The 17,031-nt window shown below is 45.1% G+C and overlaps 1 protein-coding gene across 1 annotated transcript in view; it reads right to left on the bottom strand.

Annotated features, from left to right (window-relative positions):
- Positions 1-6,158, bottom strand: part of Bmper (BMP binding endothelial regulator) — a 252,979-nt gene extending 246,821 nt beyond the window's left edge. Inside the window, exons 1-2 of the mRNA XM_038322939.1 lie at positions 5,549-6,158; positions 4,484-4,569 (exon numbers count right to left, since the gene is read on the bottom strand). Of these exons, the coding sequence (XP_038178867.1) occupies positions 4,484-4,569; positions 5,549-5,681 (219 nt within the window). The 5' untranslated portion in view covers positions 5,682-6,158. The remainder of the gene's footprint in view (positions 1-4,483; positions 4,570-5,548) is intronic.
- Between the last annotated feature and the right edge of the window lie 10,873 nt (positions 6,159-17,031).

Genomic DNA, 17,031 nt, shown 5'->3' with positions numbered 1-17,031 from the left:
TTAGAGAGGAGACAGGACCAGTTGCCTTTGCCACCCTTTAGATGGGAAACGAGGCTTCCTGAATTCCTAAACTAAACCCCTTCCCCCAAATGACAGGATGCCAAGCAAAGCTGCATCTATCCTTGCAAGGGTCTCCAAATCCAAGACCGGTCTGTGCTACCAGCTCAAAATCCGTTCTGTGAGTCACCATGTGGGTGCTGGGAATTGAACTCAGGACCCCTAGAAGATGGCTAAGCCATCTCTCCAGCCCTCAAAATTTCATTCTGAATCCTCCTACAAAGAGCCTTGAGCTAATTGGGTGGAGGTGATGCACTGAAAGCTTCCAGAGGTGACCAACCAGCAGAAGCAGATTGCTGAATAGATAGTAAATTGACTTCGCAGCCCAGTTCTGCCTTCAGAGCCTGTGTGGCCCCAGGTTTGCTCTGCTCCTCTGAGCCTACAGACCTGTGGAGGAGGAACTGCCTCAGAGCAGGCATTTGTGAATTTGCCGCACCACTGTCTAAGTAACCTTTCCCCAAAAATGTTCAAAGTGGTCAGCCAACATTACCTAAAAACAACCATATAAATATAAACAAATAAATTGGATCACTTCTGAAATGACATGAGCCATTTTTGAAAAAAGGACACAGATCTACATGTACACATTGCAAGCCCCATGTCCCTGACTCAACAAGCGAAGCTATACCCCAGCGCATGCGCACACAGGAATCTCTGCATACTGCAGCTAAGGGCCTAATATGAGTTCTGATGATCTCTGCCTTACTCCAGGTAGTTAGAATGTGAACTATGGAAAACATGAGGATTTTGTAGAGCTGAAAGCCCTAAGGCAGAGGCAGTTGAGACACGGAGATGCTGGAGCTGTTCCTTGGGCGATAGAGGATTTTGGTGATTACGAAAGTGGAAGAGGAGCGGACAAGGTCGGCTCTGTTAAGCTGTTCAGTCAGCTCCAAGATAGGTGGGGCCTGCTTCTTGTAACAGGGAATTCACATGGCTTTTTATGAGCGAGGGCCCATTTCTGCATTGCACCTCTGGATTTAAAAGAGGAAATTTCAGCCTCAGGAATAATGTTTTTTGCTGAACAAAATGTACGCCAAACTAAGCTCTGACTTCTGGTTTTCAGTGTCCCAGACTCCAAAGTTATCTCAGGTTTCTAGTCCTGGGCGGAACTCACTGGCTCCCACCACTTCCTCAGCTGCAGTGAGGTGGGCAAAGACCCAGAAGCATGGACACCCCTCCTCCTGTACTTGGTGGGTTTGGAGATGGCATGCATCTGAGTGTGACTGTCCCCAACAGCAGAACTTTGGGACAGGCACCCGTGTGTTGTCCTGGGCATTATTAGGAAACTGACTCTAGCAGGGGAGGGTGGGGATCATGGAAACGAAACAGGGTAAGGCTCACCCGTCCCATTAAAGATCACAGGTGCGAAAACCCTGCTTTGTTTTTCACTGAACAAGGAAACACGCGTTTCTCTAGGGTACACTGCTTGCCTGGATCCCCGGGGTCCAGAACCCGGTCCCACGTCTCACCTCTGTCTGTCCTGGAACTGAAGAACTGAAGACAGCACCCACCCATTTGTAAAAGTGATTCTGCTGCCACCTAACAAGCAGCTTATGCCTGGACCACTGGCAGTTCTGGCAGGATGCTCTGGCCTCTGCGACTGATAAATCGGGGTGAAATTGTTCGCTTCTGCAATGTCCTCGTCCCCAGAGCATCCACAGAAATGTGTTCATTCTATGTCTGAACTACTCCGAACCTTAAAAATTCGATCAGACTGTGTAGATTCTCTGGAGTTTTTCAGGCTCTGACACTGTAATTACACTCAGGACTCTGGGCCACGGACTTCCACCAACTGTAACTTCCTTCATCTTTTTTTAAGCATACATTGAAGGTTAGCTTTTTTTCATACATGTTATGAAACAAGATATGAGCTTACACCCAGCCTTAACTACTTTATTCCAAAATAGCTGGACCAACCCAAACTAAATATTCCTACGCCTCTAATCCAAAATTGAGTTAAACTATCACATATCTTCCAATATTCATACACAAGCCTCACTGAGGACCAAGACTCCCTGCAGGTCAGCTGAAATCGGAAAGAGATTTTTTTTTCCTCCCATGCGGTGTGACTAACAGCTGCTCACTGAGCTCTGGATGGCTCAAAAGAACAAAACAAAATCATTCAAGGAAGGCCTGGAGGAAAAGAAATTTCGACAGGCTCTCTCCTTCCTCCAGCTTCTCATTCGTTAGCTTAACAACTAGCCCATTTCTCCTAGTTATGCATATGTTCCAGAGACAGAGAGCCATGACCCGGCGTGTCAGCTCAGTAATTTTGATAAATAAAAATACTGAATACTGTGCAGATAAAAGATGACCTTCACGAGCTACTTAATTTCATAAAGCTCAGCCTCCTCGTCTTCAAAATGAGCAGAATCCTCTCAAAAGATTTTTAGGGGGTTCAAGTTAAATAATGCAAGCTGCTCTGCAAACTGTCTGGCAAATCAATAAGGTTTTGGAAATGTTGCTTGCACATACTACTAGTTTTACTAAATATATCTCTTTTCCAACCTAAGTCCAAAAATACCAAGCAGCCTCCTGACCGGGCAGCAAGAAGTCTATGGGTGTGGCAGATCCCCTATAAACTTACAAGAGTGCATACAGCTCACCACCTACTCTTCCTAAGTCATCACAGATGCATGAGAAGCAATGACACTGAGAACTTGGGCTCATCCTTCTACATCCCTGCCAAGGTCATGGTCAGCTACCACTGGGCATAGCAGCTAAGGAAGACATTTGAAGGAATAATGGGGGAGACCTACTGCCAGGAGCATAAGGGAAAAACCGAGACTTGTCCTCTGTAGATGCCTCTCCATGTTCTTTCTGTTGTTCAGAACTTGACTGATACTTTTATAAAGCATGCAGCAAATAACCCTGGTATCAATTTTCATATTACTAGGTCTCCACATTGAAAGAAAGGCACTGTCTATCATGGGGATAGAACTACTAGGAAAGGGAAATGCCTTGTGGGGGATGTTTCATTATCTTATGTCATAATAGTTTGCAAAATTCAAAATGTGCATTTAGGCTTCACAAATTGTAGTATTGCCAAAAAGAAAGGTAATAGGTTCACATGTAGAGCTCTCAGCATATTTAAATATTACTTAGGATAATCTCTTGTAAAATGTTGAGAAGAAAATTAAAATCATTTATTCACATTATACAAATAAATGAAAAAGGAAGACTATATTCACACGCCACACTTGTGAATCTATAGCTAAGCCATAGTATAAACTCGGAACTTATTTTCAGGCAGTTCTTTAGTAAAGATGGTTAACACAGCAGCTCATCAGTACAGAAGTGCACCTTTCATTGGGCTGCCATTCTCATTGTCTCAGCCAATGAAAAGCGCGTTTACTTGTTTCTGTTGATTTCTTCGGTTCATAGCCTGATATTCATTTGATGCAAGCACAAACTCACTTATCATTTCTAAACATTCACCTCATCTCTTGTCACAAAGAGTCTAGGTCCTCTCGACATTGATAGCATGGCTTTTGTCTGAAGAAAGTTGATTACTCTCTAGTTCCCTACAGCTGATTGGGATAACAAGCTATCATCCGGGCATCACTGTATGCATCTGCTCTTAAATGCCTTAAAGTATTCCCAACAGGGGTTGAAGACATGTAGTTTTAACTGAGTTTTACCAAAAGTAAATGGCATGTAAAACACTCTTCAGTAGAAACGTTATTCTCTGTAGATCTATATGTGTCTCAGAAAGTCTTTTCAGTGTGGCTTAATCACCTCCAAGTGGCTATTTATCAGAATTATCAGTAGTTTAAGCTAAAATAACTTGAAACAAATGATCCATTTGAATCTACTAGCCACTGCCAGTACCAACTAAGCATTTGACAGCCAAGGGTCACTCCTGATTAAGAATAGGTCCTTCTTCCTGACTGTGCTTCCAAGTCAGAAAAGAAGCCTGTATTCCAGAGCTTATGTCTCAGTAGGCGAAGAAAAGCGGGAGCTCAATTCAAGATTACACCTTGTCTTAGGTCTGTCCCGTGTGGCAGTCATCTCTCTCCCTTCTCCCATATCTTATCCTTGACCACTGTACCGAAATGCCATCTCAGCATTCCCCTGCTGAGCTCACTGGATAGAACCAGTGCAGAAAGTGGAGGGGTAGTGATATCTATGACTTCATTGTAGCGGCAGGCATTGCAAACTGTAGCTTTCCTGAAACAACGTTATACAAAGTCCATCTTGACTTGTACTTGTACAACAGCGCTGTCCAAGATAAGCATTCTCAGCTTACTGAGGCAGAAATTGCCAAAATAAAAAAAATAGGAAATTTAACTAGATTCAATGCACGAGTGACGTGAAATTTGGTAATGACAAAAATCAGTGTGAAGACAGTTGCTCTGTCATGTTTAGCAGATGGACTTGCAGGAGACCGCAGTTACGTTCTCTTTCCCTGACCTGTAACACTTACCAAGCACACACACATAATGCAAGGATTGTCTGTGATGAATGGGATCTGGAGGACCTCCCCTTCATTTTCACATTTTGCAACAGACCCTGAAATGAAGATGGAAGTATTTTTAAATTTAAATCTTGATTAATGGAATTATTGCAAAATCTTACCTTTTATGCTAGTCGTCTGAAATGTATAATGTTTTAAGTAATCAAGCTCACCACAAACAAATCTTGTCAAATCTATTTTAAATAATTTTTACGGGTTTTTTTTTAGTCACTACAGTATATAGATAGGTTTTCTGTTTTCGGTTGGTCTGAGCACATATTTAATAACGCTAGTGCTCTGGAAGGCATTTCTGCCACACACAGACTCACACCAAACTGGTCATTAGGGAAGATCTTAAATTTGAACAAAATTCAGGACCGTGTCAAAGAACGAGCCTTTCAGGTGAATCTGCCTGCTGTTGCGAGTTGAAATCAGTTTCTGAAATGTAATCTCTTTTCTCTTAGAAATATTCTGTTTTCTGCACCAGGTGTCAGATAAGCATGTCCTTCAAAATAGCAGCTGGGGTCTTCACCTGCCTGAAAATGTGTGATTATTGTATCCTGCTATTAGTAACCTTTAAAAATAAGATCATTTCTTTAATTTCAAGGTCTGAAAAACCATGCTTGAAAAACGCTGCCTAGCACAGTGGATTTATTGGAATCCTATGGAGTGAGAAAAGAGGATGTGCGGGAAACGGCGCTGTCTTTTCCTTCATTGCATAGGAGAGGTTAAGATTAAAACAAGGATTGAGAAAAAGATTCAACGTAAGTAAATCAAAAATTTCCTAACTTCAAATAGCAGAGTGCCAATAATCACCCCGTCGAAGATAGCAGTCACTCAGCTCCCACATCTTTTTACCTCAACACAGCCTTCCCACCCTTTTTCTCCGGGCTTCTCCGCATCCCCCATTGCCCGCGAGGGCCAGGCAAGGTGGGTGCTCCTTACCCTCCCATCCCCGGGCCAGCCAGTGCCGCTTCTCCCAAGAACCACCCCAGCGTCCGGGAGGACTGGTCCCTCCCGCCCCCACCCCCCTACCTGTCAGGAAGGAGGAAGCCAGAGACATGGGGACCCCGGAGCAATTGAGCAGCAGCAAGACGCAGCAGGTAATCCCAGGCGAGCGTCGGCAAGGACGCTCCGCCAGAGCCCTGACGCCGGAGAACCAGAGCATCGTCACCTGGAGGGAATCCCGGGCGACTGCAGGTCCCGCGTCGCAGCCTCTGCTCGGCGGCCGCCGCTCGCAGTCAAAAGGGCTGTGGGCCGGCGTGCCGGGAGACAGTCGGCAGAGGGAGGCGGGCGCCCGGAGCGGCGGGGGAGGAGTGGGGGCGCCCCGGGAGGAGGGGTCCTGCGGCCAGCCTCGGCCAATGCGGCGGCTTTTTTCTAAGGGAGTTGCTCACAGCAGGCTAGCAGTCGGCCCCTCCGCGCCAGAATAGGGCCGGGAGGAGGGGTGTCGGAGCTTCGGGAGCTGGGGATCGGCGGTGGCGCTGCCGAGTGCGCTCGTCGCTCTGGAGCCGGGCTGGTTTCTTGCTCTCGCACGCGCAACTCCGGCCGAGTCCCCGGACTCTTATGTCCAGCCCGCACGCCTGCTCGATGCGGGAGACAAGGGCGCACCGGGGCACTGTGCAGAACCCGCGGGGTCGCATAAGAGACCACGATCCTGGCTCAGGAGCGACAGACACTCCTGCGAATGCTGTGCCAAGCGGTCTAGCCCTCCCTGCAGCCCAGCCGGCCACCGGCCCCGGGGAGCTGCCGGAGCCGGGAAGGCGCGTCTCCAGCGCCCGGCGCACCGCCTCCTCCCGCGCAAAGGAGCCGCCCCCAGCCGGGATGCCACCACCCGCTCACGCCCGGAGCAAAAGACCCGGCGCCTCCCGCTGTCCCAGCTTCGGTGGACTGGGTGCAGGAGGGTCCCCTCAACTTTTCACACCCCCTTTTCTTCCTCAGGGAAATGCAGGGCACTCAGGAAGCTGAGGGGACGGAGGGAACGAGTGGCCTTGGAGATCAGGCTCCGTGTTTAAACCACTGCGGGTCTGATACTAGGGAGGACAGAAGTTGAAGCTACAAAAAAGGTCGGCTAATACACGCACCGCAGCCAGCGCCTTTCTCTCTTAAAATGAGGATCAGTGGTTCAGACTCCGCCCTTCCCAGCCAGAGCTGCCCAGGCCAGGGAGTTGCTTTAGACTAATCATTCATTCACTCGCGGGCCAGGGAGGGACCGCCGCTGCTAATCTCCGCCTGGGCCGCCTCCGTGGCGGCCTCCCAGCTGGGCGTGCGGTGGCAGCCACTACCCTGCAGCGCTTCTCGCCTGTGCGGCCCTGGTGTCCCCTTTTGATCCCCTCACCCCGCCAACTGGCCCCCACTGAGTCCCAGCCTGTGGCCAAGCAGTGGCTGGCTCTACTCAAAAGGGGTGCTAATTTGAAACAAGAATTTTTATAACTACGTTATGAAGGCGCCAGGTAAAGATGGAGAAGCGCTTGGCACTTGTTGGGGCCGATGGTCATTTGTCTTTGGCGCCTACTCTGGGCACACGTTCCCCACCCGAAGAACATTCAGCAGGTGCCCACCCGCATGCTAGTTCCTGCAGCACCTAGTGAATCCAAACAATAATCACTGACAAGCCAGAGAAGTCAAGCATTTCCTCCGTCTCGGACCAGAGGTTTCGGCCACCTGTGTAGCTGCCGTGAGAATTCCTTTGAGAATAAGTCAGTTCTCTGACACACTCCTCTAGCTTCACCGCCACCCTTACCTGCCTCACCCCCCCCCACGTCCCCACCCCCGCTGCTCATTTGTTTTCATTTTGCAGTGATTTGGAGGCTTCTTTTAATGAGTGCGTGGTGGCCAACTTCCCAACCCAGCAAGGACCGCATCCCTGTGACTTGAGACAAGTGGGAGAAAGGAAGGCTGTCATTAGCCTAGCATGCTCCATTTCCCTCTCAAAACAGATTTTGTGTAAAATTTAAATTAAAAGAGACAAGAGCGATGTGGTTACTTGTTTTCCCCCCAAACAACACCGCAGCTAGATGCCTTGAAAGTCCAAGTGTTGAGTGTTTCACTGTTTTTCCTGAGGCTACAGAAAGGTTAAGTTGGAAATACACACACACACACACACACACACACACACACACGAGAGAGAGAGAGAGAGAGAGAGAGAGAGAGAGAGAGAGAGAGAGAGAGAGATTTTTTCCCTCATGGGAATTAGAAACTAAAAACTAGAAGTTAAAAAAAGAGCTATGGTCCCTGAAAGGTGATCAGCAGGGACCACTATCTCTGCTATCTAAAATTAATCTCCCTGGATGGAGTCTCTAGATAAATTTGTTTGTTGTGACTCAGTCAAGGAAAAATGAATGATGGGGAGACCTATTATTGCCCCCCAGATGTGCCTAGATTTGGTGACGAGTACACTACAAAATTGCAAGACATCTGCAGAACACGCCTGTGTCACTCTGGTATACCTTCCCTGGCGCTAACCTAGCTAGTGCCTCAGTGTGCCTGACTAATCTTAGGAGGGAATCTGGATGTGTGTGGCGTTTCTATCATGGGTGGTCAGACCTTCGCCTTAGGGACAAACAGGAAACCCACCTGGAAAACCCTTCACCAGCCTGGACCAAAGAAGGTGAACAGAAGCCTTGGAAAACCAGTTTGTCCTGTGTTCCACCTCACCATGGACTCAGCTTCCAAAAAGACAGGCTATTTCAGAAAGGCTCAGCAGAGCTTTCCCCACACAGCCATTGACTTTGTCATTCCTAAGTAGCACAGTCTATCCCTTGCCAACTGGTCCCTATCTAAGTCAAGCTTAGGGTCAAACAAGAAGGAAACCAGAGGGAAGGAAAGAGAAGGAGGCAAAGAAGTGAGAGAAAGCAAGGCAAAGGCCTACTCTAAACGGCATAGAGTTTTGCTTCCATATTCAAACTAAATGGCATGGTCGTGCCATCTACGTCTCCAAATAATCTTGACTGAAATCCAAAGAAGAGAAAAAAAGAGGTGGATGTTTGTCTTGGCTGATGTCAACATTCATGGGTGAGTAGGCAGTGGGGCCCAAAGATTAGGGTTGAGCTCAGGGCCTCTACTAGGCCCAGATCCTCAAAGTCTCATTTCTTGCTCCATAAAACAAATCTGTAGCCGGTCAGTTGAAAAAGGAGACGTGTCTTAAGGCAAGTGTTGTCACAGCTCTCAAGCTATGAGTTCAATTCCCACCAAAATGTCACTGAACATGACACTTAGTGGCTTCAAAGTTACTGCCAGGAAGCCTCAGCTCACCTTCCCCATAACAGAGAAAACAGACTGCTCCAGACTGAGCTGAAGTAGAGGGATTGTGACAGCAAACACTAATGGTGGGGGATGCTCTGTGGTGTACGAGGGCTGTTACACTTAACGTACGATATCCTCCTGGGCAAGTTCGACTTTAGACTTGAGAAAGACAAAGGACTGTTCTCTGAAGGCCCTAATCTGATAAGGGAAGCTCAGAGACTATGAGAAAAATATAGACAGCCCACAGATGCCAACCCCAGATGACCAACAGAAGGAACACCGTGAACCAAGTGCCTGATTTTTCTTTGAAACACCCAGATTACATTTCTTTAGAAGAGAGATTATTCTTGCAGGTATGGTTAGCAATCTGGATTTTTGGTTAGAGGTGGCAGTGATGTTGGGGGTGATCATTTCCATGTGTTTGAAAAGGTTTGGAGTGATAACGAGGATTGTGCCCACAAACCATTACTTCTCCACCTCTTCCGTGATAACTGTCTGATTCTTGCTAGGATGAAAATGAAAATGCCACTGTCAAGTTTTATTTTGTTTTAGCACGGGAGGTCTCAGAGAGCATATGAATAGGCTCCTCCTTTTCCTTTGACAGTGCAAACTCTAGATTGTGAGGGTAGCACAGTGGTAGAGCACTTCCCTGACACACGTGAGACCCTGTGGTCCAAGGGCAGGAAGATAAAGATCTAAGAGAAACATGACTTGCCAGGGCTGCATGGCTCAGTAGGGGCAGAGCCCATTAGCAGAGCTGCTGGCTCGAGAGCATGGCGCTTTCCACTACAGTTGCTCTGCCTTCTTAGATTATGAGTCACAGGAATTACAGGAAAAGGCCATGGGATATTTCAGATATGATGCAAATGAAAGTTACAGATTTGGCACAATGGAACCTAACTGGACCCAAAAATACGGTTATACAACACCATAAGAAATAGGCCATGATTGAGGTCCAATGTAACAGTGAATTTATTCTTAGGTCACCAGACTACAGTGTTAAGGAACTGTCCTGTTCTTCCAGATGAGTTATTGGACTTTTTGGTTATCACCTTTCAGAATGGCTGGGGCCCAATGAAGCCATGAGCTGTCCTATAAATTATAGCAGTAGGATATCCTGTCCTCCCCAAATGTCAGAGGCTTTGAAATTACTTTTGTTTAAAGGTGGAGGCAGTGGGGACTATAACAAGAGCATCATTAAAACTTAACTACTCAATCATTAGCCTCATCCTTTTGCACAGAACCTTTTGTCCCATCTCTTGTAACCCTAAGGACCACACCCGTCACAGCAAAGCTCTGAGATAAAACTGCTAATACCAAGACTTTTTTAAAACACCAGAGGCCCTGAAATAACAAAGCCACTGTTTTATATGTTTAGTTTTTCAGTTTAAACCAATACTGTAATAAATACTATTCCTTCACCAACTGGCCCTGACCCATCTCAACCCCCACCTCTACCCACCTCTGCCTCCAGGAAAATGGAGCCTCATTAAAATGATGTAGAAAGATGTGCCGGGACACATAGTGCCTGCACACAAAAGTGCCTATGAGCTAAATCAGTGAGCTTAAAGGTCACGCATTTACCAATTTGACAAATAAAAAAGTTAGTGTTATTAGAAGACTTGTAAACTTTTTGAAACCCCTAAGATCATTCCATGTATGGACACATTGTCAGGGACTTGCTTTGAGAAAGAGTCTCCTACTCAACTATCTTCCTGGAAGCTACTTCGCAAAATGAATATAACTGACTCCATTTTTATTGACACCAAAAACTATAGCTCCATCTTGAGGAAGTAAGGAACTGACAAGAGACTGAGAACCAATCCAACTGAGAACAAGCTAATAGCTTGTTCCTGTTGCTCTAGGCTTCACTAACTACATTTGGTAAGTCTCATTTGCATAAACAGAGGAGAGAAAAGTGCTAGCTATCCTTTCAAAGTTATTGGCCACTGTTGGCTGTAGGCCTAGAGATAATCAACCCAGCACTACCTGCCGGAATGAACGCTACCACATTGCTACTCGGTGTTGTAAGCTCAGGCTGACCCTCCTGACCTTCTTTCTATTTCATCTCTACCCTTCTTTCTCAATATAGAATTCATCTTTTGTGCAGTGCTTCTGAGTTATGAACAATAAAGATCGTGTTTCTCAGTCTTTCTTATGGTCATCCTAATCATCTGAAATCATACCGCTCCCGTGATTAGCCTCTAACAGCAATATAGAGTGTCATTAAAGGAAAGGCATGTTCATCTGTCTTTCCTTCCTTGTTGTTGATGGCTGGACTACATGCATGATAAGTGTCGGGCACTTCAACAACCATTTTCTATCGTGAGAGGAAAAGCCTAGGGGATATAGCAGTGGCAGGAAAGACGATTGGACTTGATGCCATGAAGTGTAATCCAAGCTTGGCCCCTGCTTCCTGAGTGAGGGAAAATGAATACTCATCATGTTCTGTTCCTTGTTAGTTAGTCGGGAACTTTCTCCCAATTCTGTTTTGTGCTGCAGCATGAATGAAACATGAGGCATTATGCTAAGGGAAAGAAACCAATTTCATAATAACCGAAACTGTTTGACACAATAACATATACTGTTTGGCCCCACTCATGAGGTACCTGTAAGAGCAAAATCATAGAACTGGACACAGAATGGAGGCTTCAGGGCCTGTGGCAGGAAGGGACAGAGAACTATTAATGGGTGTAGAATTCTAGCTTACAGGATTGGAAAGATGGCTCAGTGGTCAAGAGCACTGGCAGTTCTTCCAGAGAACCTGGTTTAATTTTCAGCACCTGGTAGCTCACACCCATCTATCAAGTTCCAGGATATTCAATGTCCTCTCCTGATTTTCCCTGGACACAAGGCATGCTCAAGTTGTACATACAGACAGAAAGGTAAACCCTTCAGATACAAAAAAATAAAGATTTCTAAAATAACTTTGCAACATGAAAGGCATTTTGGGCCTGGGAAGATGGCTGAATGGGCAAAGGCCACTAGGACCTGAGTTTGGATCCTCAGCATCCACGTTAAGAACTGGCTGTGGCAGCACTCGTCCATAACCAGCTCTGGAGCAGCTGACCAGGCAGTTCCTGGAGACTTGCTGACAAGCAATCCAGGTGAAATGACAAGACCCAGGTTCAGCAAGAGACCTTGTCTCAAAAACATAAAGAGACAGTGACAGAAGATACTTGATAGCAGCCTCTGACCTCGGCAGGCACCTACACGGGCATGTATACTTACATACACACTGGGCACACACGTGTGTGTATGCACACACTCACACGTTGTGTGTATATACATATATGAAAAAGAATAGTAGAGATTGGTCCCACAGCAATGTAATAATTGACATACTTAACACTATTATTAGCATGAATACTGACATGCCCCATGTGCATTTTATCATGAATTTAGAATTTTTAAACCTTTTAATAAAAAGATTTAGATAATATTTTCATTGTTATCAAATTAACATCATCATTAGCCAAAAAAAGTAGAGATGGAAAACACCATGGAAGGTTTTATAGTCACATGATGATTGTGTGGGGGAAGGTATCTCTTCATTAAATCCATTTAACAAAAACACAGGACAGATATAAATAGCACCATTTTTGGGTAAGATTTAAAACAAAAGATAAGAACATTGTCTAAGATCACACAAAAATTAAAAAAAAAAAAATCAGGCGGTCTGCCCCAAGAGCACAAGCAAACGTGTGGAAGCTTTGCTGTTTTGATTTGTTACAGATTTACTTCTAAACAATCATATAAAGTTACTGATATTTATCTCTCCTTAATAAGCAGTGGTGACTTCCAGCTTTGTACTGCTATTAGGCATTCTTCAGTGGTCACATTAATATTCACATTTATTTTGTTAAGGATAAATTCATTCATTGGCATGTATATAAAGCCTTCTGGGTTATGCATTTTTTATTTCTTAGGTGAAGATCATTCTTTCCTTTGGTTTCCAGTTGATCTGTGCTACGCTGATGGAGTTACTCAAATGAGACCTTGGAGATGTTTAAAGATGCCAAGAATTTACAATGAAGTAAGTCTTATTAAAAGTAAAACATATCCATCCCTTTGACTTTCCAGGATTCATTGATTGTGAGGTATAGATATGTATTTAGAGAAATCTTAAAAAGTGATGTACTTGCCCGCTGTCCCCTCTGGGGTATCAGATCAAGTGTCTGTGAGGTAGGAAACAGTTCCTGCTGGGTTTTATCTCCTGAAAACTGTCTGCCAAAACGCAGTCTTCTTCAACTTGAATTCTTTTCCATCCCCAAGCTGTGCTTTCCAGGAATGTCTCATTATAAAAATAATAACCATATTCATTAACAGTTCCTCCATCAATCAGAAGGCAGTAAAAGAATAAATCTCAAGTCACCAACACTTAAGCTGTCAAAGGTATTCCATCAGTGCTAGCCTAGTTGAGAATAGCTTGCACCAACTGGGTTGGTCATTGGTGATTACTGAATGAACAAAACTGATTTCACTAATGTGCGAAGCGCCACGGGAAATTCTCAAGTGTGCCATTGATGTACCATCTTATCTTAACTTTTTCCCTTGGTGCTCTAAAGGCATAAGGCAAGTTGATTTGCTTTATGAGCCTGTTCCCTCATCAACTAAGAGGGCAAAGTGGTTTCACCCCTTCCTGTTTGAACATGAAATGGATTTCTAAATTATATTTATATCAACAAGAACTAGAGCCCATGGAGTATGAAAGGACCCTCAGAAAGTATCTAACTCAACTCTTTCATTTTTCCAGAAATCTAAAAGTCAAATAAATTAGACAACTTGCCCAGAGTTGTGGTGGACATTATCTTCCAGAAGACGAACATCCTTTTGGGGAAATATCACTCAAAACGTGGTTCCACTGAGAACTGCCAATCATAAAACTACCTCCCCACTCTCATCAGACTTGCATAATTCCCACTGCTCTTGGTCTTTGAGACACTATCTTGTCTTGGGCATATTACATGCACACGTTAGCATGGGAAGCTGATGTGGTCCAAGCTAAGTCAATAGGCTCTCATCTCTGACCACATTCATTGTTCCAGGATAAGTTGACCTCTGACCTCTACTTCTGCCCAGAACTTTTACAACTTTAGTTGTGGAGAAACAACTTTCTCCCCTCTATGTGAAGTCAGCTTCATAGTGAGAACTGAGCAGCTGTTGGCCAGCCAGACATCATTGGCAACGTAAGTCTATAAAATTAATATAGCATTAAAATAGGACCCGTTTTAATAATGGTGCTATATAATAACATTACATGATTAATGTATGATTTCCATATATTACAATAAGGCCCTGGTACAAGTGGTGCCCCAATTTAAATGACAGAGCCAAGTGTAGAAATCATTAGGCGTTAAGACAAGAACTTCGAGGGAGGAAAGAGATCAGGGAAAGCTGCCTTGCTGGTCCCTCAGATCACAGGATACAGATGTCAGCATCCTTTTCCTCACTCTGAAGCCTGCCTTCATCTTCTCAACCCATGTTACTCTTTGCTGGGCAAACCAAGCAATCAGTCTTGAGGCCACTCCAGTAAGTAAATCCCACATCCAGGAAAGCTATTACGTGTGGGCAGGTACTGCATTCCCACGGAGGCCATCCTTCTGCTCATTTGGCTCTCATCAGACTTGCATAATTCCCACTGCTCTTGGGCTTTGAGACACTATCTTGTCTTGGGCATATTACAAAGCTTTTAAATGTATAGACATATATGTATTTTATTTGTGGAAATAGGAAGGAATTGGAGAGAACCCAACACCTTTACTGAATATTATAACTGAAGTGGGAGAAAAAAAAAATCAATTCAGAAAGAAGAATCCAGTTCTATTGCATTTCTCATCCCCAGAGACGCTTATGATGGGCATAATGGCTGGACATTAGCCCTTGCCTTCTAACAGATGCGATTAAATGGACCCCAGACAAAACAAACAAGTAAATGGCAGTCTATTTATAGGTCACTTTGTTCCTTCCTGCTAGAAATAGCTTGCCTCCTGGGCATGGAACAAATGCTTGTATCACCTGAGAAAGTATCACTCTGCTCAGGAGCCCCTGATAAGTGTTAGCATTAATAGGAACCTCCTACCCTACCCCCACCAGGGCAGTGTGAGTGGGGTGAGAATTGCTTTCAAAGTGTGTCACCAGGTCTCTGCTCTAGTCTTATTTCCCCAGAGGCAAATGGGTGGGCTTAAAAAACAAAAACTGAAATTGTGCATTTTAATATTTTTCTTAGATTAGGATAAGTCATGACTTTCTCTTCTAGTTTGAAAAATAATCTTAATGGTGCCTGAATTATTCTATCTAGGTCAGAGTACCATAAAGATGATACCTTATAGTCCAGCCTGTGAGAAAACACAAAACACTCTGCTCAACTCAGTGCTCTAACAGGTAAGGGGTTGGGGGTTTGTTTTTCTAATGGAATGTATACTTTTCTGATAGTCTAATTCATTCTAATGGAATACATACTTTTCTGATTGACAGGGCACTAGGAAACGATAGCGTAGCGATTGTGCAAACAGTTATAGCTTCTTTCAGTGAGCAAAGTAGCCTACAGACCTTCCAGTTCCTGAAACGCAGGGTGCTTCTAATGAGCAGCAGCGGTAAGGTTTTCCCACCGGAGCCCCAGACTTCGCCCAGATCCAGAGTCAGAAAACCCTTGTTAGAATACACTACATGCTAACGAGCTTGCAAAAAAAAATTGCCTTATTCTACAGAAGACCATAGAAGCATGAATGAAGGTGAAATTCTCTGTTATAAAGCCTTTGTCTGAGGTGTCTGGGCTTTAAGGCTAAGGTGGGCCACCTCAGCAGGCAGGTGGGCGCTCTCTGTGACTGGTCCTCCAAGCTGGGTGCTGTCTCACACCGGGAAGGGTAGGGAAATCGGTTAAGTCAGTTCAGGGGCTGTGACACTTATGGACATCAGAACTGGAGTGACCTGATTCTAAACAGTTGTGTTTGGGGCTCTTTAACCTGCTTTGAAGTGAAGACAGTAATATTGATGGTATCTTTCATGTGGTTTAAATATAGTAATTAAAACACAGCTCCCTAGAACGGCAGTGGACTGTAAGGTACACTTTCAGCTGTGTGTTCTTTGAATTCTTTGATTTTTTTAATACTCCCTGCACACCCTTAGAAATAATGTTTAGAAATGAGTTCGTTCCTCACTGTTTCGCCTAGGGACAGTACACAGACCGCTTAAGTGGCACATTCACTACCCGGCTGCCTCAGGACTGGAGAGCGTTGTGCTCTGCACCGCGCGTCCTGTAGGTGGCAGCACCAGGACCGCCTGAGCACGGAGCTGTGATCTCAGCAACTCAGGACTCTTGCTGAGCCAAGGACTGAGGAAGCTGGTATACCCACGCATAGGAAAACTGTACCTTCCAGTACTTTCCAAGGCTTCCTTCCCGGGGCCGGAGAGAGGCTCAACGGCTAAAAGTGCTTGCTCTTCTTCCAGAGGACCCTAGCTCTGTACCCAGCACCCATGCCTGACCATCTCAACTGCTTGTAACTTCAGCCCCAAGGGGAATAAATAAAAAACCTCTGTTCTCTGAGGGCGCCTGAACTCACTTACATATTTCATATACTGCACAGGCACACATAATTAAAAATAAAACATGTTATCACTTCTTGACCTTTTGGCTAAGATCAAGAGTAAAAATAAAACATTTTGCCTCCTTTGCATTTTGTTTTGTTTGTTTCTGTTTTACATTTGTATGGTTTCTCTCTGGGAGTGGGGATGATTTTTAGCTAAGAACACCTCTGAGGGAAGCCTTCTGATCCAGTACCCTAGTACCACAGGAAGTCTTTTGGGATTGCTTGCTCCAGGCTCCCTCTAACACTCTGGGCAGCCCCACCCCAGGGAGGCCTCCCAGCTTCAACAGGGAGGTCCCGGAGGTCGAGGTAGTTCTCAAAGGAGACAGGAAAGGAACAGTAACTGCAGGCACTCCCGAGATGACTGCCCTGCACAGTCTTCAGCACTCTGAATGCCTTAGCAAAGCCGCTAAGCTAGGTCAGGATGTAGGCAGGATAGTCAGCAGATTGCCTAGAGTCAGGTAGCAACTAAGCTTCAAATCCAAGCAAACTGACTCTTGAATTGGTGTTTCCTTTCAGTGGAAGACTACAAAAGCAAGCAAGCAAAAGGGAAAGAAGAGAGCAAGGAGGGGTATGTGGAAGGGCTTGTGGGGAGGAAAGGGAAGAGAGAAATGATGTAATTATATTATAATCTCAAAAATAAAAACAAAACACAAGAAGCAGAAAAAGCAAAGGTCAGTGGGAAATTGC

Source organism: Arvicola amphibius, chromosome 3, assembly GCF_903992535.2.
Source record: "Arvicola amphibius chromosome 3, mArvAmp1.2, whole genome shotgun sequence".
Taxonomy (NCBI): domain Eukaryota; kingdom Metazoa; phylum Chordata; class Mammalia; order Rodentia; family Cricetidae; genus Arvicola; species Arvicola amphibius.
Note: the sequence above shows the minus strand (reverse complement) of the source record. Positions and strands in the feature narration are given on the sequence as shown.